Source organism: Channa argus, chromosome 11, assembly GCF_033026475.1.
Source record: "Channa argus isolate prfri chromosome 11, Channa argus male v1.0, whole genome shotgun sequence".
In the NCBI taxonomy this organism is placed as follows: Eukaryota; Metazoa; Chordata; class Actinopteri; order Anabantiformes; family Channidae; genus Channa; species Channa argus.
Window position 1 is genome coordinate 8,326,236 of NC_090207.1, and position 26,295 is coordinate 8,352,530.

At 41.9% G+C, this 26,295-nt stretch overlaps 2 protein-coding genes across 2 annotated transcripts; one reads left to right on the forward strand and one right to left on the reverse strand.

Annotated features, from left to right (window-relative positions):
• Positions 1–616: 616 nt before the first annotated feature.
• LOC137135546 (sphingosine 1-phosphate receptor 3-like) lies at positions 617–5,836 on the reverse strand. Its single transcript, XM_067519739.1, has one exon. It carries the CDS (start codon positions 2,570–2,572, stop codon positions 1,691–1,693), a length of 882 nt encoding a protein of 293 aa, XP_067375840.1. The 5' UTR covers positions 2,573–5,836; the 3' UTR covers positions 617–1,690.
• A 1,584-nt stretch (positions 5,837–7,420) lies between these two features.
• On the forward strand, positions 7,421–25,521 carry hic2 (hypermethylated in cancer 2). The gene is made up of 2 exons (XM_067521474.1): positions 7,421–7,530; positions 17,718–25,521. The coding sequence occupies exon 2, from the start codon at positions 17,786–17,788 to the stop codon at positions 19,538–19,540; it is 1,755 nt and encodes a 584-aa protein (XP_067377575.1). The 5' UTR covers positions 7,421–7,530; positions 17,718–17,785; the 3' UTR covers positions 19,541–25,521.
• The last annotated feature ends 774 nt before the right edge of the window (positions 25,522–26,295 follow it).

Sequence of the window (26,295 nt, forward strand, 5' to 3'; positions counted from 1 at the left end):
GAATAAACTATACTGCTTAAAACGTGTGGCAATTATCACCTTTATCATTCGTTGGACGTTGAGTTTACTCAAGGCTCTGTTCCTATTGGCCTGTCCTGTTTTGTGTGAAATTTTAAACTGCAACCAAGCATTAAACAAAGCACCAGTTTTACCCCTTAATAACAAGTGTTCTTTTTTTAGTTCATGTCCATTCGTTTTTAGGGCAATATTACTAAAAAGTATTAGTCGATAATTAAAGTCTAGAATGTGTGGAAAGGTGTTTTTTTTCAACAATAGTCTGTTACTGGACCTCACAATTTACAAATTGTGCACGACACACTACTACATAAACCTATTTAATATTTAAAAATTTGTCAGGGCGGTGGTTTTATAACAGATAAATTAAGGAACAATCTTGTCTGTTAATCTGATAATGCCAACGGCTAGACAACGATACAGCTCGAAGTCAGAGACAAAAAAAACTACATTTAAGGTTCAAATTGATTTTACAGTTTTAATGTTTTCAGTCCCTTTCGGTCATTTTCACAAAATCGCTTATCATTGGATCAAATTCTGATGAAGTCCCAAAAACATGCTTCATAGACTGTGAATTTTCAGCCTTCTGTTGCCATTTTTCTTCACAGGACTAAGGAACTGGAGCCTAATGAAAGTTTACTGTTGCAAAAAGAAAAGAGTATGTTTAAGTTTAATCACATATTGAAAAGAGAGAAGCTACCACCAACCAACATCAACATGAAAGTGAAATTTCACTAATATGCAGATCCGTGTAAGATTACATCTTGTGATAATTCATTTGTTTTCCCCAATTTCCCCTGCGAGCATCTTGGAAACTTCAGTTTCACGACGATCACGTGTTTACTCTTCAGGCTTCCCCGGTGGACGGCGATGCTCACACCTATAGATCAAAAACGATCCTCCAAAAGGAAATCTGAGGTGTGCTTGTAGATCTAGACTGGAACCTTTAACACAGCAGAATACAAATACACGTTAAAATCCAGAGGCTTCCCCAGTATCAGCCGCCTTAACCAGTCAAGTAGTGTGGGTTCGTGGTCTTTAAACATTTTCTTGTAGCTCGAATTTCTTTTCCCAGGGTTAAACAAAATAATAAACTAACTACAATAATATGGTATAACAGAAAGGAGCGTTTTCCCCAGTATAAACTATGTGTGTGTGTGTGTGCTGAACTTTGGAAACACGGTGTGTGAGAATAACAGCAATATTGATATCAATTTGTGGAGCTTTTTTGAAATGGAAAGTCTACACTGTGAGTTTTAAAGAAAAGTAAGATAGGAAGACATACGGAAATGAGAGCACACAATCCGCATAGGAAGGTCAAGTTCACACAGGCCGTTTTTACCAACTCTTATCTGGTTATTTAATTGTGTTACGATAAGAAAGTAAAAAACTAATTTTTTTTTTCGAAATGAAATGTCAGAACTAGTGTTGTTAGCACTAATGTCGAAGTTTCTCCAGGCAAGACACTGAACCCTTAACAGCCCATTCCCATCCCCAGCTGTGCAGAGCCGGTCCAAGCCCGGTAGAAATTGGGGATGGTTGCGTCAGGAAGGGCATCCGGCGTAAAAACTGTGCCAAATCAACATGCGGACAATGATTTACTGTAATAAATAATTGGAAAATCATCAAATGTTGCTAAAGACCTAAATAACAAATTTCACAGCACACCGAGTCTTCACACTCGGTCTTTCCTCGCCCTCCGTCTGAGGCAGACCCTCTGCCACACTGTTCTCCACGTGGCCGCCCGCAGCGCCGGGCTACCCCAGATGTACACAGCCGGGGTGACCAGTGCGTTCAGGCGCGCCATAATGGCGAACACGTTGGTGGCTTCATTCCTAAACCTCAGACCTCGGCCAGTCAGCTGTCTGACAATTATATTCACAAAGGATGGGCACCACAGAGCCAAGAAGCAAATAACCACAAATACAATGATCCGCAACGACTCCTTTTTGCTGTCTCTCTCAGCACTGGGCGCCTCTCTCACCACATGATTCCTGGCTATGATGTATAGTTTAACTGTCATCAACACTTTGATGATAACTATAACCTGCAGAGTCATTACACCAAACGCGTTTATTTGAGCCGCCTTTGAAATAGGCACCATGTTCTGCACCGTGAGGATGGCGTAGGTGTAAATCCAGCACAGCGCGCAAATCCCAATGACCAAAGACCGTGTTACGTAGCGCGAGTAAAAGAACGGATGGCACACGGCGAAGTACCGGTCAAACTGAGCGAAGAGGAAGGTCAACACATTGACACCAAGGAAGGAGGGTAAAATGTAGAATGTCCCATTCCTCGAAGGATATCCCTCTTGGACGTCGAACAAACCGAGGTAGTAGACCGAGAAGCCGGTCAAAGTGTCGCTGATGCTCGTGTTCAGCATGAATATAAAACGGTTCTGGCCTCGCAGAGACCGGTTGGACGATATCCCGATGACCACCGAGCCGGCGACGAGCACGGCACATGTGCCAAAGAGAATATGGAAGATGAAGATGAGAAAGTCCTCCGGAGAACTGAAATCCACCGACAGATGGATGGTGGCGTTAAGGAGCACCATGACGCTCCGCCAGAAGACGAGCCTTCATTGTCTTTATACGCGAATGGCAGCAAACCTCGTCTTCCCTGGAGGGAAGTGATATGGTTTTGAGTTGAACTGTGTCAGCCATAAGGGAAGCACGAGGCCTAATCACAACGAAATCCCACGTGTTTTGTAATAACGAAGATGTTCTCCAATCACTTGGGTCTTGTTGTTTCTGACTGTCTCTGTGCGGCCTTCAAACGTGACGTCTGACATCCACATGGTGCAGGATGGACCAGAAAAAGATTAAGATTATAAACACGAATTATTTACCGGGGTCAAACAAGATGCAGTGGGGTAGACTGTTCCCCCTCTTAATTCTAACAGAATGTTTAGGCCTTTTTGGTAATGCACGCTAATGAGCATGCACACGCATCCAACACACATAACTAACTAATTAGCACTTAAACACTTGATTGTAGCAGATTGTAGGGTATTTTCTGTAAATGCAGGCTACATTTTGCACGTTTTACGTTTAATAAAGCTTCGAAACGTACCTGGTTCCCAAGGACCCATGTTGTGCTTATCCCCAGCCGCTGCTGATTACCTGCATCAGGTGTGTTCTATCAGTCAGAAGCTGGGAAATAAGGGTGGGGTGGCAAACGACGAAGAGAACTGGGACCTTCAGAGTTCTCATTGCCTGAAAACATCGGAGCCAGGTAATCAGCAGTGGGTAGTTAGAAAAAAGTTTGGGATAGTTGGAAAAGAAGCAGAGGTGAGGTCTTTTAGGACCATGTAGGACTGAGAACCGCTGCATGGAAGAAATCAAAGGGATTGTAAGGATGCTGTTCCATACATGTAAAAGGGTTAAATTTTCCAGTCAGTTCGTGTTCAGAATATCCGGTGTGATAATATTGTCGTATGTGGTGGCCTCATAAGTCAAGGAGACCGGCAGGATTGAATCTGGGTGGGTCAAGCAGCGCTCGCAACTCCCTCGTTAACACTGCCGTGGTGCCGTTGAGCAAGACCCTTTAACCCAACTGTTCCAGTTAAGCTGCTCAGTGGCCACAGGTGAGACTGTGCTTGTTCTGGGCAGCTGCAGGTGTGATTGTTATGAGAGGCGATCAGAAAAAGCTTAAAGATTATTAAAATGAAATTTTGATGCTACCAAAAAATTGCCCCTAGACATGACATAAAATAAACAACTTCCACGTGCTGTTTGCAGCTTCTTTGTCTATAGCAATTAGTGAGCAGCCGAGCTTACGTTTTTTATTTATTGTTGTTATATCATTTGAAGTTATGAAATATGACATGAGGTGCAGTACGTTTTGCACAAAAACAAGAAAAAAAAAGAAATGTCTTCCTTTTTAGGTGTGTTTCACAGCCCGTACTTTTACTTCCAGCTGGTTATAGAAGTACATTCTGCAAGACTTAAGAATGTGTGGACTTTTCTTACTTTTGGGAAAATGTCTTGCTTATGTGGTCCTCAAAGCTACACTTCCATTCTTCCAGTAATCGTATAATCAGTTTTATAACTGCCTCAGACCATTTTTGTTACTAAGGCCTATTGGATGAGATTATAAAGTTGAAACTTATACAAGTATTAATGCACGGAGATCATTATAAAAGAATCATTTAGTGGAACAGTCATGACTGTAACAGCTGTTTTTGTTTTTCCTAGCACTTTGTTGACATGCTGTTCATTGGGAATTAAAGTCACCCATGTGGACGTATTCCTGTAAGCATGACTGTGCTGCCTGCATAAATCGGTAAACCCTCTCACATAGGCGTTCTGCTGCCAGTCCTTGTGGTCCAGTGCAGACTTGAACAAACCCATGAGTAACAGCAGCCACGGTTTCTCTCCCGTGCTGCCTCTCACAAGCTTTGGTAATGTCTTGCTCTTTCTTTTCAGCATCCTCCTCGCTTCAGCCATTGTTTTTCTCAACGTATCTGTCTCTCTCTCCATACTGCTGAACACGGTGCTGCGCTGCGAGAACCGTTTCATGTACATGCTGAGCACCTGTCTCAGTGATATCTGCACCGGTGTGTCCTATTATTATGTTGGGGTTCTCGATGTGCGGGATACCTTCGACTCCCCTACGAGGACCCTTTACATTGCACCCACATTTCTAGGTCTGTCTTTCATGGCCATCCTGGCCGCGCAGGCAGATAGATACCACGCAGTGATGGCACCCTTTAAATACTCTCAGCGCATGACCCGAAAAATGACCCTGCTGGTGGTCTTTGCCTACTGGGTCTATGCTTTCTTCATTGTTGGCGTGAACAACTTGGTCACAGTCGGGGTAGCCAAAAAGATCACGAGTATTGGTACATTTGTGGGCAATCTGTTCGCCCTGATTATAATGATATGGCTGAATATTAGACTGTTCATTATAGCCAGGTTCCAGCTGGACAAGCAGCCGCCCTCTGAGGAGAGGGAGAACAAGCGCTCGTCGGTGTATCTCATATTGGTGGTGGCTGTGTTTTTCCTGGGGACGTGGCTTCCTATATGCTGTCATGTTACAATCTGTAATTTTATTGGTTCAACCTGTTATACCTTTAAGAATGAAGGCACGGACCCTCTACGCATTTTGCCCCGAGTCAACGCTGCCCTCACCCCTCTCCTGTACATCAGAGGGTGCGCTCCGCTCAGAGCGACACTGCTCACCAGAGTGTGGAGACCCTGCTGTAGGAGGAGGTAAGAGGGTGATGATGTGTGACGAGTCTGCTGTTATCCTGATACCTGTCGCCATCGTTGAAGAGAGTTTTCCATTGTTTCCACATGTTGATTTAAGGCCTGCACCTCTGGACCAGGACGTCCCGCCATCACTAATGAAGCTATTAATTCTGACTAGTATAAGTAAATTCTACAAGAAAATGTGAAGGTATGCAAACGAAAGAAGAAAGTGGACAAGGATAAAAGCAGAGGAAATGTTTGGCCGAGTCAAAGATTAAAATGTAATGCCATTAACGAAACACACATATTTAAGGTTAGATCATTTTCCACAGTAAATTAATCAACGTGTACTCCTAATTATGTATGTCATTTGGGCTTTTTTATCCAGTTTTATGGCTTGTATGAAAATCGAATTTTGCATATTTAAGTTTTTATGACCTTACAAGCGCCATTGCACAGTTTTTAAAATGCTCTGAACTCCCCTCCATATGTTAACCACCTTTGGTGACAATGAGTGCGTGTCCTTGCGAGGGCAGTGATATCAAATGTTCTGCTTTTGCTTTCTGCTTTTATGTTTGAGCGTCATCTTTTTTGTTGTATCTTACTTGGAATTCTTATCCAACTTTTTACAGCCGTGAAAATGTAGATAAATTTGGATTTTGCCTCAATGTTATTGTGAAATTGCCTTTAATTCCTTTATCTCGCCCGTGGAACATATATTCAGTGTGACATAATTCTCAAGACACGAAGTCTCCACGGTTTAATTTAAAAGATAAATCGTTTCTAATTGGATGCATGTCAAAGCCAATGTTATTTTAAATCAACATAAACAAATCATAATGAACGCATACCAACTGGGTTGCAGGGATTAGAAGATGCTGAAAATGATTCCAACACACAACAATAAACTTGTTTGGGTTGTTTTCACATTTGATCGAGATTCTTATTTTTAAATATCCTTGCGGCCACTTGTTTGTTGTTTGTGAACGACCCTTGGATGGGACAACCCAGTAGGCTACAGGAACAGTGCATCCACACACCCTCATTCTGCATCTTCGGGGTCGCCGAGGTTTCCCTGCGGAGGATGCACTGTCCACAGCAGCCACAGGGTGTCAGGAGAGCCCTTTGGCACAGCGCCATAACCATGGAACGTGAACCATACCCACAAAGCATGGGAGAGGACAGTATCTGGATCCGTGTGTGTCTCTACGGGCCAACGCATGTAATGGGGAAATAACATTTATTATTGGCTCCAGGCAGATGGTATCAGAAAAGTAATCTCCCTGATTAAAGACCAATAAATGCTATGTTGGTTGTTCCTACAGATGAAGTGGCTGGAAGCCTCGATACTAAGAGGTGGAGCCAACATATCGCCACACTTCCGCACATCTGCTGCCTAATTATTAAACTAAACCCCACACACTCATCTCGTCCCTTAATAACTTGGAATATTTGACATCACCCCGGTCCTGAAACGGACTACCTGGCCTGTACTTCAGTGCTGCACAAACTACCTATAAAAACATGTAAACGCACACATAAACCTAATGTTGTCTGCGTGAAACCTCCCCAAACACAACAGAAAAACACCGAGTGGACAACTACACAATGTCAGTGTTTTTGAGATGTGTCACGGTGTTGAGCTTTAACAAGAGGTCTTGAATTGCAATTACCCAACTGTGAAACTGAGTCTAGAATGAACACGAATCAAAGCACTTTTCTATGATAGTTGCAATAACCCCATCAAATACACCTTGGACTCTTACAGTAGGTCATGCAGCGAGATTTTTATATTTATACTTTGTGCAACTCGAGGCCTGTTAAATAATTTGCCTTAATTTACGATATCTATCATAAAATCAACGTTAGCGTGTTCATTCTTTATAATGTCCACTATTGGAAACATGCAGTATACATGTGGGGTCTTCTCTAAAACCATAATTCGTTTTGTTCAATTATTCAGTGTGTTTACAGATGCAGGCATAAAAGTGACACGGGATAACTTATCAACAGATTGTTTTCCAGCATAGACCTGCATTTAGCAGAGTAGAAGGCGGCCTAAACCACCGCTTGAATATACCATATTCCTCCTCTGCCATCTTGCAGGTAAAGTTGCCAGGGGTCTTGGGCTGAGAAAGTGGCCCAACCCTCCCACACTGGGACGTTTTCTCTGCTTCACTCTGGACTGGTTTCTATTCAAATGTGGGTCAGGGGTGAGGAAGCCTAACGTCACAAGCTTGCAACATGGCGTCCCGAAGGCTGTGAGATGAGCAAGAGGATGGTAAAGAACGCTTGAGAACGATCCTACCGATGTAATAAGGTATTTTAAAGAAATCATTTCTCTTTCGGGTGGGTTGTAAACGCGCCATTGTGCTTATTTCGCGTTTGTTTTGATCGGATCGTTTTTCTACCAGCCGCTGCAAGGATCGCAAGGGTTTTCGGTGTTACGGTTGTGTGTGTGTGTGTGTGTTTTTTTTTTCACGGCGTGCCAACAAAAAGGGGCTCTGCTGGTGCCTGTTCTGGGGTCTACCAGCCTGCTTGGCAAGCCGAGAAATCCCACGTCGTTTGTCCCAAGTTTATCAGGGCTTCTGCTTCAGACCGCAAAATTAATAGTCTGTAAATGTCGCGGCGTTTATTTTGGTGTCGTGGGCTTATATGGGATGCCTCACAGGACGGGTGTACCAAATAATTACTGGGTTGGCAAAGCACGTTAGGCGACAGAAAGGCTCCACAAGCGGCTCGACGCAGCGCCTCACGAGAATGTTTCCACACTTTACGTCGCTTTTTCGTGTGTAAGACCCAGAAATCCGCGTCTAGCAGTGTTTACCGAAATCTAGGGGAATTGGTGGAGATCCCAACCAGTTAAACCAGTGGCTGTCGTGTTGGTCACACTGAGGCTTTTCACAGATGAAACCCGGACTGAACGTGTGGGTTTTACGTGAGATCAACCATCCTGATTCTTGTAGAGATGTTGCGGTAACACCTGGGTTATTTATATGTAGGTTGCGCCACCTTGTGCAAATTAAATTTTGTTAAAGAGACTTGGAGATGTACTAATTTAAACGCAGCTACTGAATTTTTAGCACTGTGGCGTAAACATCCTCTCATCTGTGTGCCCCTATAGTCTCTCGGTGAGCTACTGGTTTACATCGACCATGTTTGTAATCAGTTACAGTGTGGGCGGAACGTTACATTGTTTTGCTGAAAGAGTTTAGCGTGACATTGATTTCCGCATGGAAATCGTCACTCTCATAAAGCAAAAACAAACTCCATCCGTATGGAAATATTTGTTTAATTAAACTCAGTCCAGCCGCAAATCACCTAATAGCTAATGAGACGGTATAATGTGCTCAGGTGTGAAAGCAGCTCTGCTTCTCAGGTGATTATGCATGGCATGGGGATAATAAAGCACAGGAATGTCAGTAATGTCGGTTCCTATGAGTGCTGGTTTTGTATAACCACGCTTTAAATTGGCTGGTTTCAGCAGAGTCCAAAAAAAATACCATACAATACACATTAGACAATATTTCTGCATGTGCACGTTTGTGATAATTTACTGGACCTAATGTGCCTGGTTAAATTGCAATGTGTATGACCGTATAATAATAGTAACCTGGCAAGTATTTAGCCATTTTTTGATATCAGATGTGTCACTGCTTTAGTAAATAGTGTTGTCACATACAGATTGTTAGGTTTGTCTATAAGAAGTTGCTCAGCCACAATGATTTTCCGGTTTTATCCTGTCGTGCATGACAATTTTGTTTGGTATAGTCGATTATGCCAACTGCTGGCTGTTGTTAGCCTCAACCCGTTTAAAGAATTTTGTTAAGGGGTTGAAAAAAAAGATGTCAAAATTGTAGGGAAATCTTTTCGATATGAGGATATACCCACATACTGCACATCTTGTTGGTTGCAGGGTGCTGTAGGCTAATTATAGGTCTATAGTTCAGCTGGTTGCAACCTTCTAGAAGTGTTGGGGAAGTATGCACTTGCTTTGTCACCCTCAAATTTGGTCACATAATTAGCTGAACCGTACATTTTAACTACAAAACCAAAGAGCAGTTGAAAAGCACCCCAACACATTTTTTTTCTAAATACATAATCTTATTTTGCGAGGCTTGTAGGGCCCCCCTCTGTAGTGACTGTAGCGTTTGATGGTGACAGTGCTGCATCTGTAGCAGCGATAGGCTTTGTAGACTGGCAGTATTGAGTAGTAATGATTAATGATCCCATTATTTAGAAGAGCTTTTTAGTAACCAACATAGTATCTAATTGGGAAAATGTTCTATTTAGACTGGGTAGCAGATGTGTAGGATGCTGGGAGGTCTACTAAAACCCCTAACAGAAACAAAAAGTAAATATTCACCAAAAGATTAATGGCTTAAAAAGTAGCCATTGATCTCTTGTACTTGTTATGATAATGACAAGCCTGATTATCTGCATACTGTAGCTGCTGTCATATATATTACACACATGTACATCTAGTAACGAGTTTCAACTAAGTTAATTTAGGCCATTAAAATGACCAAGTCAAGTCAAATGATTAGTGTGACTGGTTTCATTGATTAGTATGGACTACAAAGTGTAGCCTGGAGGGTAATTTGAGGCCCCTGTGCATGTGTGTTGGGTGTTTAGTGTGTGTTGCATGTGCCTCATGATCCTCATGATCAGCCGGTTGCTCTTGCCTCACCCTACTTTCCCCTTCTCAACACACACAGTATTCTGTGTACATTGAGATCGTGCTTTCAGTGGTGTGTGTGGGCACCACAGCGCAGTAAGAAGGCTACTTAGGCTATATGTTCTGCTGACATGTTGGAAGAGGACTTATAGATTGTGCTAGGCTTGGGTGTGCGTGTGTGTGTGTGTGTGTACAGATCTGTCTGAGCTGCCTGTTTGAAGGCAGTTACGTTTGTTTGCTGGCTAAAGCACCACAGGGCAGGGCTGTTGTTGTTCTTTAAGGAGAAGAAATGGTCTGTGGAATGTAGTGCTGATAGCCAGAAGGTTACGCAGTGTGTAAAGGCTGGAGGAGGAGTAGGAGGAGGAGGGGGTGGCATCTCTATAAGACCTTGGACCATACAGGATCTGTACTTGCCCAACATGCCCTCTGTCCTTAGCCTAAGCATGTGAACACCAGGTCATCTGGGTATGCTGCTTTTTACGGGGAGTTTTATCTCATCAACAAAGTTCATTCTCTTAAGACAGTGGGTGCCTTATCATGTAAATCATACAGTCACTCGTTTGATCACTTCACTTTTGGTGAGGATACACACAGATTCAGTATGTGTGCGGGGCCTGTGGGTAAACCGGCATTGCTGCTAGCCTCGCTGAAAGTCATTTTTTGTTTGGTTTTTTTGTCACTCTTGATGCACCTGAGTCAAAAAATACAACACAGCTTGTGGGACACAGAGCATTACACCCATGGTAGATAAAAAGAGACACTGGTTTTGAATGAGGCTAAAAAATGTTTTCGTTAGGTATTAAATACATAGATTAGTTCATATCAGGTTCTAACAAAGCATTTCTTTTTTTTAGCTTTTCTTTTCTTTTTTTTTAAACAGCAATTGGCATACATTTAGGTAGTCACCCAACTAATGCATGTAAACATTTTGTTAATTGAGATGGTTTGAAGTGCTTTTAGTGTCATATTAACATACTTCAGATTCACTTTAAATTCAATTAAATAAGCCAGTCAGTTACTCTGCACTGAAATCTGCCTGGCCCAATTATGCTGGTGCTCTCCGGTTCCTTTGAAGAACAGTATCATAAGAAAGATGTTTTTATTTTATTTTTTGTAAATGTCGCATTAAAGAAGAAATTGTATTAAAAAGCAAAAGCTTTCTGTAGCTACAAGACAAATACTGGACCAGACGGTATTTTCAGCAACAGTATGTACATAGCTAATAATCTCTCCCCACATATTGTACATTTATAGCTATTACACAGCCTTAACTATCCTTAAATGGTGTCTGGCTTTCTGCCCTGTCCTGTTCAGCTCTAAAATCTGACATCTGGTGTTTAATGTTTTATTGTACCTTTTTAATCATGATATTAAATTGTTCCATATCAATAAATAACTTGGCCGCAGTCTCTAAAGCCTACGCAAGTTTGTGACTCAGCACAGATAACAGTGTTCAGCACCTTAACAATAATACATTTGAAGAGGGTGATTTTTAGGAAAGCTTTGGTTGCACATGCTATTTTACCACACCTGAGAGTTTATTTGTGTACCTGTCAATCCTTCTAGACTTGCTTGTGGTTTTTATGTGTAGTATTACCAGTGAATGACATGCACACCATAGAATGTATTCATTCATGGTCTGTTGTGTTGTAGGAAAGATTCCTACTAATGCTTTATCCCACAAGCAAAATCTTATGAAAAATTGTTCTTGTTTTTTCCACTACTTTTAATGCTCTGTTACGAGATAATCCTGAAAGGTAAAAAGTGTTATTTAAACAGGAAGTTTTTTTTCCCTTAAAGTGTATGAATTCACATGAAAATGCTTAGTACAGGTCGACTTCTGTTCATGTAGAAGGGCTGGTGTGTGTGTGTGTCTCTCTCCATCCATTTCTTTCCTAACTGCACAGTACTGGCACACCTGGGGTACACAGCAGCCATTGACCCCCTGCTGTGATGAAATAGATGGTTCCCTTTTTTTCTACTGCACCTTGTTTGGAGTTTGTTTGTCTGCAACATGACTGAACTGCCTGACAGACAATGAGTATTAATTGGTTGCACTCAGACTGTGGCAGGGATACTGTAATTCATGTACTTCTGCCTTCAGCCATGCAGCACTAGGGTCATGCACCTTATCACTAGCTTTTGTATCCACCAATTCTGCAGAAATGTAAGTTTCCAGCTCACAGCCTTAATGTTTTTGAGCTTTTGTAAAGCAGGATTCTCTCCTGCAGCTTCTCTGAAGAAACACATATAATTGGAGGAGTGTCCAGAATTCCAGCAGATGCTGTGCATCAAAGATATCCATCCATTTGCCACAAGGATAGGCAGGTATTGTCTCAAACAAAAACCACAGCAGGTGATTTCACTTATTATTTCCTTCTGTGTAGTCTGTCTTTGAAACAAATAACTGTATATTTTGATCTCTATGGCATTTGGTTGGTTATCGTACTGTGAATGTATAATTGGAGAAAATGTAATACAAGAATGTACGACGTGCCCATTAATTCAATGCAAACATTTTTGTTGCAATGTTTTTATTTCTCTGCTCAGTGCCTTTACATAACCATAACCTAGTACTAAGACACCAGGTGTCCTTAAACAAAAGGGGGGTATAAGAAAGAAACTGCTAACAGTACTAGATTCCAGCTGGATAAACCTGATTTATTTGCATTTTTACACCTATAACAGTATTTCAGTTTTTATCTTATATGCATGTGCTTGACAAAGACTTCAGGCAGGGAATGGATAGCGCTTTGCTGTGTACTCGTAATTGTTGTAAGTAATCCAAACTGTCAGAAATAAGAAAAAAATAAGTAATCTAGTTTACACAACTAACTAGTATAATATTAGTAAAATTGCCTAGCACGGAGCAAATCACTCACTCACCACCTGCACGTACCTGACGATTTTACACTAACCAGGGTACTGCAGAGAACATAGGCATTTTCTTATTTTTCTTTTTTTTTATCTTAATGAGATTTGCACTAGTAACCTGTTTGTGCAAACACAGTATTGACACTAAAATCATAATCAAATCATAACAAATAGGCTTGTTGCATTTCTCTTGAAGCAGCAGAGATGACACAGGTGTAAGGGAACATGTAGAGCAAGTACATGAAAAGCACAGCTTTATTGTCATTGGGATTTGGGTACTAGGAGCCATTATTGTATTTACAAGAATACGGAAATTCGGATGACTCATGAGTACTCATGAATCCTGGATAAACCTTACCCATGCACCAGTGTGTTGAAATGGCTCAGTTGTGGTTGCTTGGTGTTTGTATTTCAAACTGGCTTTGTACCATCCCCCTAGCCCCTCCCCCACTCTCGCCCATCAGTGTGCTGTGTGTGCGTAAGTGCATTGCCTCTGTGACGGTGCGCACACACCAAGGCCTTTTACTTATGTGCATGATTACATCTCTTTCTCTGTCTTCTTAAATCAGTCTCTACCTCCACATGTGCCCTTTTTTTTTCTCTGGAAAATTTCACCATGTACACAGTCTTACAAAGTCATTACAGTATATAGTTTAAGGAAATAAGTGTCAAAGATAACCTTGTTCCAAAGCCTAGGCTTTTTGTTTTTGTCCTTTCGGCTTATCCTGTGAGTTCAGGGTCGCCACTGCAGATCATTTGTCCCCATGTTGATTTGACAACAGTTTTACGCCAGATGCCCTTCCTGACGCAACCATCCCCATTTTCTGCCGGGCTTGGGACTGGCACTGCACGGCTGGGGATGGGGATGGGCTGTTGGGGGTTCGGTGTCTCGCTCAGGGACACTTTGACATGTGGTCAGGAAGAGCGAGCGAACCTCCGACCCTATGGTGGGTACGCGGCCACTCTACCAACTGAGCCACTGCCACCCCTCCAAAGCCTCGGCTGAATATATTTTTTAAAATCCTACTCGGCCTTGTTTTCAATTGGTTGTTAGTGGATGACCTTTCACAGTAGTAGGGTGTGTTTTGTTATTGCACTATAGGACTTTGCCTCACCTCTGCCCTGTCTTCTGGCTGTCTATCCTCTATTCAAGAGATTAGTGCCACAGCCCACTGCTCTCTCAGTCACCTTTGCTGCATGAATACTGACTCTGAAAGGTTTACCTACTCCGTTTAATCCATAAACTCCTTGAAGAAAGGATGCAATGGCTGGCAGCACTAAAGGAAGTCAAACCAGATCAAGATGTGTTATCACTGCTTAAATTTAGATTAGAGTGACATTAATTTAATGCGGGTGGCACTTTGACGATAGCTAGTTTTCTGTGTGAAACCAATGCGTGAATACAGTGTCCTGAACATGTCTGTCAAGTCTGTGTAAACATGTTTCTCTGCTCATCCCCCTGTTAACATGCTCCTGAAACAAATTGGCAGTTGGTTAGGCTAAGTTTTTGGGTGCTGTGTGTTTAACATAGTTTTTCTGTGTTTGAAAAGATTAGCACAGTGTGATTATCTTGTGCCCATGGCTTTGTTTTAAGTGCTATATGTACCCTGGTGTGCAGTTTGAACACATAGCTGGCTTTTGTTACAATGCGGGGCCATATTTGGTCAGGCCTAGTCAAGTTTGTAAAGCCGCTTCTGATCAGCCATCTTGCCATCTCTCAACCTCCCTGCCAGCATTTGCACTGAGCTTAAAAATACTGGGATCCAATCCTGTAGAAAATACTTAATGTTAACTACGTAACATTTTACTAGTGAACTAATGAACTAGGCCTTGTGATTACTAGAGACATTATTCTAGCTGTTTTAGTACGGTCACTTTTCTAGCTTCATCCCTGCCTAACTTCACACTACAATTGTGAGGAAGTGATGGTGTAACAACAATGGCAAAGATATACAAGTGGAAATAGTTCTACAAAGGGTGTTTTACTCTTTCAGACTGAGCTGCCATGATGGTACAGGCCTGTCTGTCCCCTGTGGTATTAAGCCTGTTTTCCTGGGCAGTACCATTGGAAGGGGAGCGGGGCCTACATGCGTCCCACCCTAGCTGCATATAGATCAGCGGTAATCCTTTAGCAGCTCCCTGCAATCCAACCAGCACAGCACTGGAGGGGCCAAGGGAAGAGAGTAGCCTTATGGGTGATGGGGGGGTTGAGAGAGAGAACGAGGGATGAGAAGATGAGGAAGGTGGGGGAGGGCTCTTTTTTTTTTTTTTTTTCCTCCCGGCTTCTCTGTTCTTAGCCCAGCCCCCTTTTATGTCAGTCTGCCGGAAAAGCCTCTTGAATACCCCCATAAAGCCTGCAGAAGTGTGTATGTGTGTGTGAGACTTGACTGATATATGGCTTCCTGGCTGGCATCATAGCATAGCAGAACCTCTTTTGCATTACCACTTGCAGGGTTGAGTGCTATACGCCCCTTTTTAACATTCTTCAATCAACAGCAGATCTATATTATCCAGAGTAGCTCATTATCATTAACACTGGGGACAGGAAACTCCAGGGATGTGTCTTGATGCCCAGTGTGAGGCTGGTGAGGTTGGGAACATAAAAAGAAGACTGGAGAAGCAGAGGAAATATGGGGGAGGGGATGAAGACCATTGGTAAAAGTGTCATAGCAGAGGAGGCAAGCCCAGACCTGGTCTTGAGAGTAATGATCAGTCCAGCTGATTGTATCAGCTAGCCAGTTCCAACAGGGCTGATTTCAGCCAAACATCTGTAGTCCCTGCCACCAGATCTTATATACTGTCACTTTCTTCAGTGGCAGTTTGTTTGACCTTATTATAATTATTAAGTCTGTATTTATATAACACAAGGCAAGTCGAACAGATGGGTCTTGAACTACTATATAAAGGCAAATGCAGTGTCCAATGATCTTAAGTTCAAGGAGACGAAGTTCCAGAATGTATAAGCTGCAACATCATTTTTGTTTTTGTTGTTTTGAGCCTGAAGTGAGGAACTTACTGGTGACAGAGGTTTGCACTAGATCTCTTAAGTGGGCAGGCGCCTGATATGCAAATCTCTACAAATAATCTAAAGAATTCTGAATTTGATAGGGACTTGGTGTAAGGAGATCAGTAATAAGACCTGGTTAAGAGCTTAGCAGCAGCTTTTTGTAGCTCTTGCAAATAATTCAGAACTGTTTTTCAAAGACAGGTACAACAGGGAAAAAAGAAAAGACTGAAAGCTATGAAATGAAAGCATGAACATTCATGTCCATCTCAGCCTGTGACATCATATTTTTGAGTTGAGCAGTATTTCTTGGAATGAATGAATGAATCAGTTGCTTCAGAGACTGCTCCATTGGCATCATCTGCCTAACATTTCTGACAGAGGCTATAACAATGAATGAGAAGAAACTCATTAATTGTTACGTGACTTACTGCAACTTTGGAACAAGAAAAAAGCTTTTGTTAACATTACAATGTTCAAAATGATAAGCCCATTTTAAATTGCTCTATGATATTCGTGTGATATGCTCTTTTATCCTCTTTTCACATTTAGTTAGAGATGTGACCATCTCTGAGATGGAAGAGCTCTGCTGTCTTTTATAACACATTATTTTCAGAAAATCTCTAGGTTGGCACTAGGTTGAAATAGTGAATTTTCTTTTGTATTTACAGCTTGAGTGCTTCCCTGCATTAGTTTGTAGTCTCCTGTATATACGTTATACAGTGCTCTGATCAGGCGCATTTAAAATGTGTGTCCGTATTCCCAACATACCCAGAGCTTTAAGAACATGTAAAACATGAGTCAGGGAGAGAGCGTAGTGACTCAACTAAGCCACACTACTACTGTTACCATCAGATAACGTCAGGTTCTTTGCATCTATTTCAATAAATTGCTTTAATCAAGTTTGTGTCACACCTAGAAGTACACTGAAGTATCATAGAAAGTACCAGTCCCGTGTTATGCAATAGGTCATCAGATGGTAATTTAACTGTGAATGAGAGTCATCTGTCCCATTTCCATAAACAAGGGCCTCTGGAGGATCACATGGTACTTTCCTTGTCTTTGAGCCACACCCCACCCCCTCTTCTGCTCTAGCTCCTGTGTAGTTTTACCTGTTTAGGTGTCACCTTATTCCCCCCCCCCCCCAGGCCCACTATGCCACCTACTTCCACTCCCAGACAATGGGGTAGGGCTGACATTACCATGACCTAATTGAGCCTGGAGAGAGCTGATTTTCTAAAGAGGGCACCCCACCGAAACTAGAGTTACTTCGTGGAGATGGGAAGAGAAGCTGAGAGGTGGCACCTTTAGAAAAGTAGTTACTTTACCCCTTCCTGTGCACCACCCCTTTGGCCTTTGTGCCGGAACAGTGGCAACGTGTACAATCAGAACTTGATCCATGTAGGATGGCAATTTGTTTAAAAAGGAAAATGAGAGGGAGGGAAGGGTTCTAGTTTCTAAGCTGCTGTGTGATTATGTGGCACGCTGTGCTAACAGAGTTCCCCTGAGAGCTAAAACCTTAAATTGATGTACTCACAGTGGGAGTTGTAACACATGCAGTTTAATTGGTAGATGTGTTAAGAAATGAAAGCACTGCAGCTGTTAGTTTTTTTTAAAAAAAACTTATTAAAATTTTATTTTACTGAAGTCTGCAATAAACTTGAAATTAAACAAGCTGACATGAACAAGCAGGGTTTTTAAGGGTATGAGTTCGGTTTTGCTACTAGGTCAGTGAATGCCGCATTGATCAAGGCACATTGTTTGGTCAGTATTTATTTACTTTTCATGTGTAGAAACATTTTGTGCTCTGAAGACCAAAGTTCTTGTTTCATTTTTAAAATGTCTGGCTTATTCACTGTATTTGACAAATTTATATTGTATCAGTGTAATACTTCATGTCTACAATTTAAAACTAACCATTTATAACCACTAACCTTTGTTTTTCTTTCAGCTTCAGGTGGTTCTCGTGTAGGAAGAGAGAGAGAGAGAGAGAGACAGAAGGAAAGAAAACAGGTGGAAATGGAACTGCCAAATCATGCCAAACAACTGCTGCTGCAACTCAACCAGCAGAGAGCCAAGGGCTTCTTGTGTGATGTCATCATTGTTGTGGAGAATGCACTCTTCCGTGCCCACAAGAATATTTTGGCCGCGAGCAGCATTTACTTTAAATCTTTGGTCCTCCACGATAACCTCATTAACCTTGATACAGAGATGGTCAACCCCTCTGTATTCAGGCAAGTTCTGGACTTCATCTACACTGGGAAGCTCCTGTCTTCATCAGACCAGAGCAGTGAGCAAAACTTCAGTGCCCTCTTAACCGCAGCCAGCTACCTCCAGCTCAATGACCTCGCTGCTCTGTGCAGAAAGAAACTGAAGCGCGGTGGTGGGAAACCCCTGCCAGGTAAACCCTCCACTACAGCTCCTCTTAGCCGCTTACGCCTCAATAATCAGCGCCTTTCCTCTTCTACACCTGTTTCCAACAACCACTATCCTCCAACCCCTTCCGATGCTGAACAGCCACAGCCAGATGAAGGCCTTCGGGACAAACTCTCAGACGATGAGATGTTTGTCGGCAGCTCTGGGAAGAATGGAAATGGGGCAAATGGCAGCAGTAATGGTAATATCAGTAGTGGAGGAAGTGCTGGCGAGCCAGACCTTGGACTAGACCTGTCCAAGAAGAGCCCTCCCTCTGCAGGGACAGTCACTGATGCCCTCAGCCCACAAAGCAACTCCCAAGGATCCCCTCAATCTGCCTCAGTATCCACGACCAACAGTGCCTCTCTGGATGACTCCTCTACCACCCTACCAGGTGTAGACACCTGTGGCTCAGAGACCATGGAACTCAACTGTTCCTCTAAAACCTTAGAGGTAAACCAAAACCAACCTGATGGTCCCCCACCTCAGAAGAAATCCCGGCAGGGAACTCGCAAGAATGAATGGCCCAAGAGAGGGGCATCGGTTCTAAAGTCTGAAGATAGTGACAGGCCTCTGGTTAATGGGGTGATTGTGGGTCCTAAAGATGGACGCTCATCTGGAGCTGGAGGGGGCAGTGGTAGCAGCTTCACCTCTGACCATTCCTTCCATTGTAAAGATGAGGAAGAAGGAGGGGAGAATGGACAGGACCACAGTGAGGAGAGCGGTCAAAGTGATGGAGAGAGTGCAGGAGGGGGAACCGGAGGGGGGCACCACAGTGCCAACTACGTATACAGGCAGGAAGGTTTCGAGCCCGCACTTGGAGACAATCTCTATGTGTGCATTCCCTGTGGTAAAGGCTTCCCCAGTTCTGAGCAGCTAAATGCTCACGTGGAGACGCATACTGAGGATGAGCTCTACATCAAAGAAGAGGGAGGGACCTTTGTGAAAGAGGAAGATGAGGAGGAAGCTGAGGACCTTTCTGCCCCTGTCGGTCCCTCCAACTTTGGCTCTGAAACACGTCCGTTTAAGTGTACAGTCTGCAGTAAGAGCTACAAAGACCCAGCAACGCTGAGGCAACACGAAAAAAGCCACTGGCTGACCAGGCCCTTCCCCTGCAACATCTGTGGTAAAATGTTCACCCAGAGGGGCACCATGACACGCCACATGCGCAGCCACTTAGGCCTCAAGCCGTTTGCATGTGAGGAGTGCGGCATGCGCTTCACACGGCAATACCGTCTGACAGAGCACATGCGTGTCCATTCTGGGGAGAAGCCGTATGAATGCCAGCTATGCGGGGGAAAGTTTACTCAGCAGCGCAACCTCATCAGTCACCTGAGAATGCACACCTCACCCTCTTAGAAATTCATCAAGCCAAAGAACTCTGGGATTTAAAAAAAAAAAAAAAAGAACAAACTCTACATTTTTCCATCTCAAAAGCAAAGAAACGCACATGTTACACATTCACGTGCAGACACGCATAGTTTTACAAAGTAATTCCTGTTTATGATGCCCTGGCTAACATGGTGATGTAGCTGTTGGCCGCAGTGGCCTCTTGGTGATGGAGGGGTCTTGTTGATGCACGGTTCATGTCATCACTGATACCAAGTGACATCTTCTCACCTCTCAGGAGTTCTAGAGGGACTGTTTACTCCCGTCTCGCTCCAAAGTCCCAAAGCCATGGTGGAGTGGCATGACTTCTGGTCTGCATTGCAAGTCTGTGAAATGTGAATGTGGGTACTGATATAATGTCAAGCCTCCCCCTCACCTCATACCCCTCCAGCAGCCTTCCTCTCTTCGACCTTTGAGCTTTGAATTGTGTTGAGGTTGGTCCTCAAATGGAAAAACGATCTGTACTACATTGCTATTTTGACCAAAAACCCATGAAAACAATACTGGCAATAATTCAGCAAAAAGATTATTTTAACCCTGACAGCTTTATATCTGTTGTGATGTGGGTGATGGGGATTTGTATGTAGGAGGAGGGGTAACTGGGTTGGGGACCATCTCTTTGCTTTAACTGAAAGTCCTGAAAGATGGTGGGATGACATTGGATTAAGTTTTACATACAACCAATAGTCAATGCCCTCTGCACAGCTGTTCACTGTAATACAAAGAGGATTTTCATTTTTATCGGTTTTGCCTGCTAGTGTGCCAGGAACGATTCCTGGTTGGAAAGATAAACCCATGAGGTACTTGTTTTACTTAAAGAACTTGTAACGTTTCAGTGACTGTTTAAACTGGAAGGTCTTGGGATTTTTCTTGTTGAGGGGAGGGATTTGAGTTGGGGTGGGGTTAAAAGGGGTAAGGAGGGCGTTTTAGACTGAACAATATGTTCAGTGGGTACATTTATAATTTTTTTTTTTTTTTTTTTTGTCTGTATAGCTTTCCTCCCCTCAGAAAAAAGAAAAGTCTATTTAAATAGGCTTGTGACCTTGCTACCTCTGATTACTCTTATGAACTCTATGTTGATTAGTTGAAAGTTCGTATGTAATTAATTGTAAAAAGTGTGTAGATTATGATAACTTTTCACCTAATGCTTTAACCTGCCCATCTCTCAACACAGGTTTTTAATGCTCATAGATATTTTACATTATTATTGTTTTTAGCTGTTGCTTTTTCTTGTCAAATATAGCTTTTGGGTGCCCTGCTCAGTGTGGCCCCACCTCAAAACGTACTGTAGCTTCCTGCCTGGAGCAAATAGTGGTTAGTTAGTTTAGATGTATAGCGTTCCAAAGATCTTATGAATGTTAAGGAGAACAGAGCTAACTAACAAACATTGCTAGACAAGTTCATAACCAAAGTTTTTAAAGAGATGTACTTAAGATATATAGCATACTAAATTATTTCAGTTTTGATTTCTTTTTACTGTATAAAACAAATTATGAATTATATTCCCTAAGTCCCCACAAAGAAACCCATTCTTTTGATGGAGTTTTGGCCAATGACTCTGAGACTGAAGGTTCTTGTGGTTTGTGAGGAAAAGCTTGTGCTGATTGGTGGGCCAGTGTGATGAATACTTTACCGCCTAACCCAAGCTGGTAAAGTTTAAAAACCTTTCTTTTTGTTGGTATCCGGAGTCCTTATCACTTTATATTCCCTGACTTTAAAAACAGGACTTGGTGACATTGTATGTGTTCTGTTCAGACCAAAAAAAAAAAAACCTGAAAAAGAAAAAAAAAAAAAGAAAGGAATTATAATCAGAATTTTAATGTGAAGTTCCAGTTGCTTGTTAGTTTTTTGTTTTGTTTTTTGAGCCAGACTTTGAGAAAACTTGTATTAAGAAGGGAGAAGCAGAGGTGCACTGGACAGCCCATTTGTCTGTATTCCATAATACCACACAATACATGTAAATTATTTTAAAGCTTTACCTCATCTTAAGTAACCTTAAGTTGGGATTGGCCCCTCTGATGTCTGTAGGTTTCACTGAAACCTGTCCAGTGTATCATCTCTTAAGAACTACACTGTGGAGTGTGAACCTTCACTACAAGTTTTTGGTATAGGCATTCCTCTATTTTGTTGGTTTAACCGTCTTCTTGGCTTTTTTTTTTTTTTTTTAATTCCTCTTTCGTTCTCATGTTATGGTCTGTGAAATGTTTGTTGTTACTATAGGGATGCAGCTACACCTACACAACCATCACTATTGTTTTAAGGTACTCGCGACCTGGACTCCCAGAGTTGTTGCTTGTTCATGTTGTTGTCTTGCTGTTTAAGCAGTTCCTGTTTAGTGATTGCATGGTACATCTATGAGTTTTTCCACACTCCCCAGCCCCCAACCACAAACATGTTATTTATCGCCTGATTCATTGTTGCTTGTGACCTCTTCCAGGTTAAGAGGGAGTCCACAATGCATTGCCTTCAAACGTTATTGTACTTGTCAGCACTTACTGCTGTACGACATAATGTCTGTCACGCAAAGGGTGTTTTTGTACAACACGATCTCTAGCCATCTCTGCAGAAGACTTTGCAGCTGCATTTGAATGCTTGCTCGTTTGACATAACAAAGAAAAAACTATGAACTCCAAACTGTGACCATACTACTACTACTACTACTATTACTACTACTACTACTACTACTACTATTACTACTAGTACTACTATTATTCAAATACTTCAGGGATTGTTCTGCGTCTGTGAATGCAGACTCTCAGCTACATTTGTAAGACATAGTATTGTATCGATTTCTGTATTTTAATCCTGGGGAAAAAGCAAAACACTAGTTTCATATTGATGACAAACAGGGGGGTACTTTTTCATCTAACACAAAGAGCCTTGACAAAGGCGAGGCAGCTCGTAACAAGTCTACATTTTTGTTAGTAACACAGTATGTTCAGAAATAGTTGCAAAGTTGTACAAAGAACTAAGAAGAAGAAGAAGAAGAAAAAAGCTCATACCCAAATCCACAAACTATTTTTTAAACCAAAGCACATTTGAATGATTATGGAACCATGTGTGGCTCTAAAAAGAAACATATGTATTTATCTCATTGTTTACATAAACTTTTAACAGATTTACAGACCTCAGTGGAGGCTCGGCCAGCCAGGGAGTTGGTTTTGTGTGTATGTATTTTTATTTTTACATTTTTTTATTTTTTTTTTTAAAGATGCTTACCACAGAGGTTGCTGCCAAAACAAAGGCATAGCGTCAAGCACGAGGTGAACTGCATATTTAATTAAGGGGAGGGGTGTGTGTGGTTTAAGCACACCCCCTCACTCCCCACCCCTCTCCCAGCTGGCTTTGGGGTGACCCTGTGCCCCAATCTCCTTGCCCTCTGGCCTGTCTTCAGATGGGCTAGCAGCAATGGGGGGTGCGTAGTATGTCCTTGACATATTAATCAAAAGGCATTGTTAGTCTTGAGTCAATGTTGTATCTCAGTGTTTACCCACATGCATTTGAGGGCTGCCTCTGTTTCTTGAGTCTCTTCATATGTAGGAGTGGGTGGGTGATGCTTGAATGGGTTGTTTTAGTAACGTGGTAAATCTCATATGCTGGCTGTTATTGACACCTATCTGGAGAATGTAGCTTTTCCCCCACTGCATGTTAACAGGCTTATGTAGTCTTAACTGTGAATGTTTTACTTTTGATGTTATGAAACGTTTTCTTTTTTTCTTTTTTCTTTTTTTTTTTTAGCTGCCCTTATTCTGTGTGTAAAAGCAGCACAAACCTCTGGCTAGCCGGGCCTCATACAAAGTTGGTGCAAACACTTATTGACAGTGTTCTTTTTTTATCAAATGTCTATTATCAGTGATGAATGTATTTATTTCTGGTCCTGCCGTCACCTCTGCAAAGAGTTTTCTCAGTGTGTGAGACTGAGGTGGAGGCAGGACCCCCTTTTTTGTTTTGTTTTTGTTTTAAGGATTTCAAGCTGAGAATCAAAAAATGAGACACAAAACATAGCCATTAACCACAATCTGTGAAGTTGACTTTTTGTGAAAGATTTTTTTTTTCCAACTCAAAGAAAATGGTCTATGGCATTTAATATCTTCTTTTCTCAGTTTTTCCTGACAGTCTGTAGGGTTTTTTAATTTTATGTGATTCACCATGGGTGTTTTTTTTTTTTTTTTTTTTACCCATGTGTTCTTGAGTTCTCACTGAATGACTGCACACTAGGGGAGTTGAACTTTAACCTCTTGTGTGTGTCTGTGGACACAGGCAGGACACTGTGACCTGTCTGTGCAGAATGGAGGCTACTGTAACTTTTCCACCTTGCTCTTCCTGGGTGTTGCCATGCTGCTGCGATTTAAAAAAAAACACACAAACATTATCACAGGAGAAATGAACACTGCTTGTGTTCTCGTGACTATTGTTACATTTTGTGTTAACACACTTACTACTTCTTCCATCTCTTTTACATTACTTTTTAGTGTCTGTTAGTTCCACGTTGGAGGATTTTAGAAACGGTGGATAAGATAGCTTTACTAAGTGCACTTTGTATGTTTTTCAAGGCTTCTGGGAGGACCCAGACGCTGTCATACCAGTTCACATATAACTTACACTTTACTGTTTGTCTTTCTCTTACCTCATCTTTGTTGCTGTGTGATTGTTGGAATATCATATCATTATGCAGTGTTACAAAAGCTTTAAAAATGAATATAAAAAGCAGGAAACTCAACTGAGAGTCTGTACTCTGCTCTGAGCATTTAAGTTTTCATCTAATTTCTTGGTGTTCTTGCTACCTGTACAGTTATTGTTACTACTGCCATTCACTCCAAGCATTTGTATAGCAGAGGGGCTGGTCTGTCCAGTTATTTATGGAGATGCTCCTTCTTACCTCGGCAGACTAAACCAAAGCCAGTTTTAAAATGAACTCCAATGCCATAAAACCTACCTAAGCTTTATTGTCCCTTGCTTTATCTCAGATACGCCTGATCCTCTGTAATCTCTGTTACTGTGTAGGCGACTGTATCCTCCCCGCTGCATTTTACATTTCACATCAGTATTTACTGTACCTCCGCTGACATTGTGCAGTAGTGACTAGAACGGAAAACACCAAATTACCTCAAAACTTTCAGTGTTTACAGAAATGTGCTATCTTGCCATTATATCACATCTGACTACTTTTTTCTTTTTTTTTTTTTTTTTTTTTTGCCGTCCATCTCTAACCAAATATCATTTGACCTGGCATTTGTAGCAGCAGATATTTGTAAATAACCATTAATCTACATGTTTTTTTTGTGTTTTCTTGTTTTTTAAAGGTACAGTGTCACCTTGACGTACACTACATTAATGTAAAGACATGATTAGCTGCTAATAAATAGTACTTGAAGAGTTGGTTGATAGGGCTGCCCATGAAGTAGGTGTATCAAGCCTTCTAGCTGATCCATTTTCTTCAGGTACAGCCCCTTAATAATGTATCAGGATCCATGGGCTAAGATGCTCTGGAATAGAGACATAGGGTCTTTGCTAATAAATAATTAAAAGCCAAGAAACCTTCCCCTTTGGCAAACACACTTCACATGCAAAGGTGCACACACCCAGGTGCACTTTTGCTAGCATGCATGTACACTCACCGCAACTGCAAATACATTTCCCACCAAGTAGACTTCAAACACACACAAACAAACAAACACACACCAGTATATATGGTGAGATTATGCGACACGTTCTGTGGCTTTTGGCAGCACCCAGGTTGGACTCTCTCTCTTTATCTCCACTCCTCAGAGAGCTCGTATTCAGGTCAGAGCCACTGCCGTGCGTGGCGGTGGGGCTCGCAAACTCAAGTGTCATAAAAGTGTAATACAGCTGACCTCAGCACTCACAACCTTGCAGTCTTAATGTACAGCAGTGAGGAAAAATAAACTGTTATTTTATGATCTTTTCATTAAAAGCTTGATTGAAACCAAGTTTGTTTGAATTTGCTTCTTTTCTCCTGCAAAAAATAAGAAATCTGTCTGTGTGTTTGTTTTTGTAATAGCAGCCAACTTGTACATCACTTGTCTCTTGTCTTTTTTTAAGTGATTATACTCTGAAGTTTGCTTCAGGCTTTTTCTCAGTATGTACTGGTGTGTCGTGATGAGATTCATGTGTATGTATTTTTTTTCTTGTGATGCTTCCTGTTAGAACAGTAATTATCAGACCTTTGTTATGGCTTGCTTACTAGTGTTCTACAAGTACAGCACTTTGTCATTGGGATTAACAGCGTTCACTACCATAATTGCACGCGTACAAGACATGGACACAGCAAATGTCTATTATGCGGCAAAATTATAAATGGCAAAAATCCTGAGCATAAACATGGAGTTTCTGCAAGTGGTCACAAAGGGGAATTTACAGCAAATATTTTAACAACAAACTGCACAAACTAAAAATAAACAAAATGATTAATTAATAATTAGTATGGTGACTATGAGGAAGTCATGTAAATGCATGGAGTGTGCCCATCACCTTTCAGTAAACTAAAGTATCTTGCTTGGTAAGAAGACAATAAATGAGCAAATGAAAAGTGAGCATTATGGGCCCAGCAGTGTGAAAGGTTTGTGCATTCATTTCCACCTCCTGTAGTTGGGGCAGACCCAGCTGTGGTAAATATTGGGCCTTTTCCAGCCTGTCTACAGCCCCCTCCCCCAGTGTCTCTTTGTCATATTCCTTTTGATGCCAGGGCAGGAATGCCCCTGTGG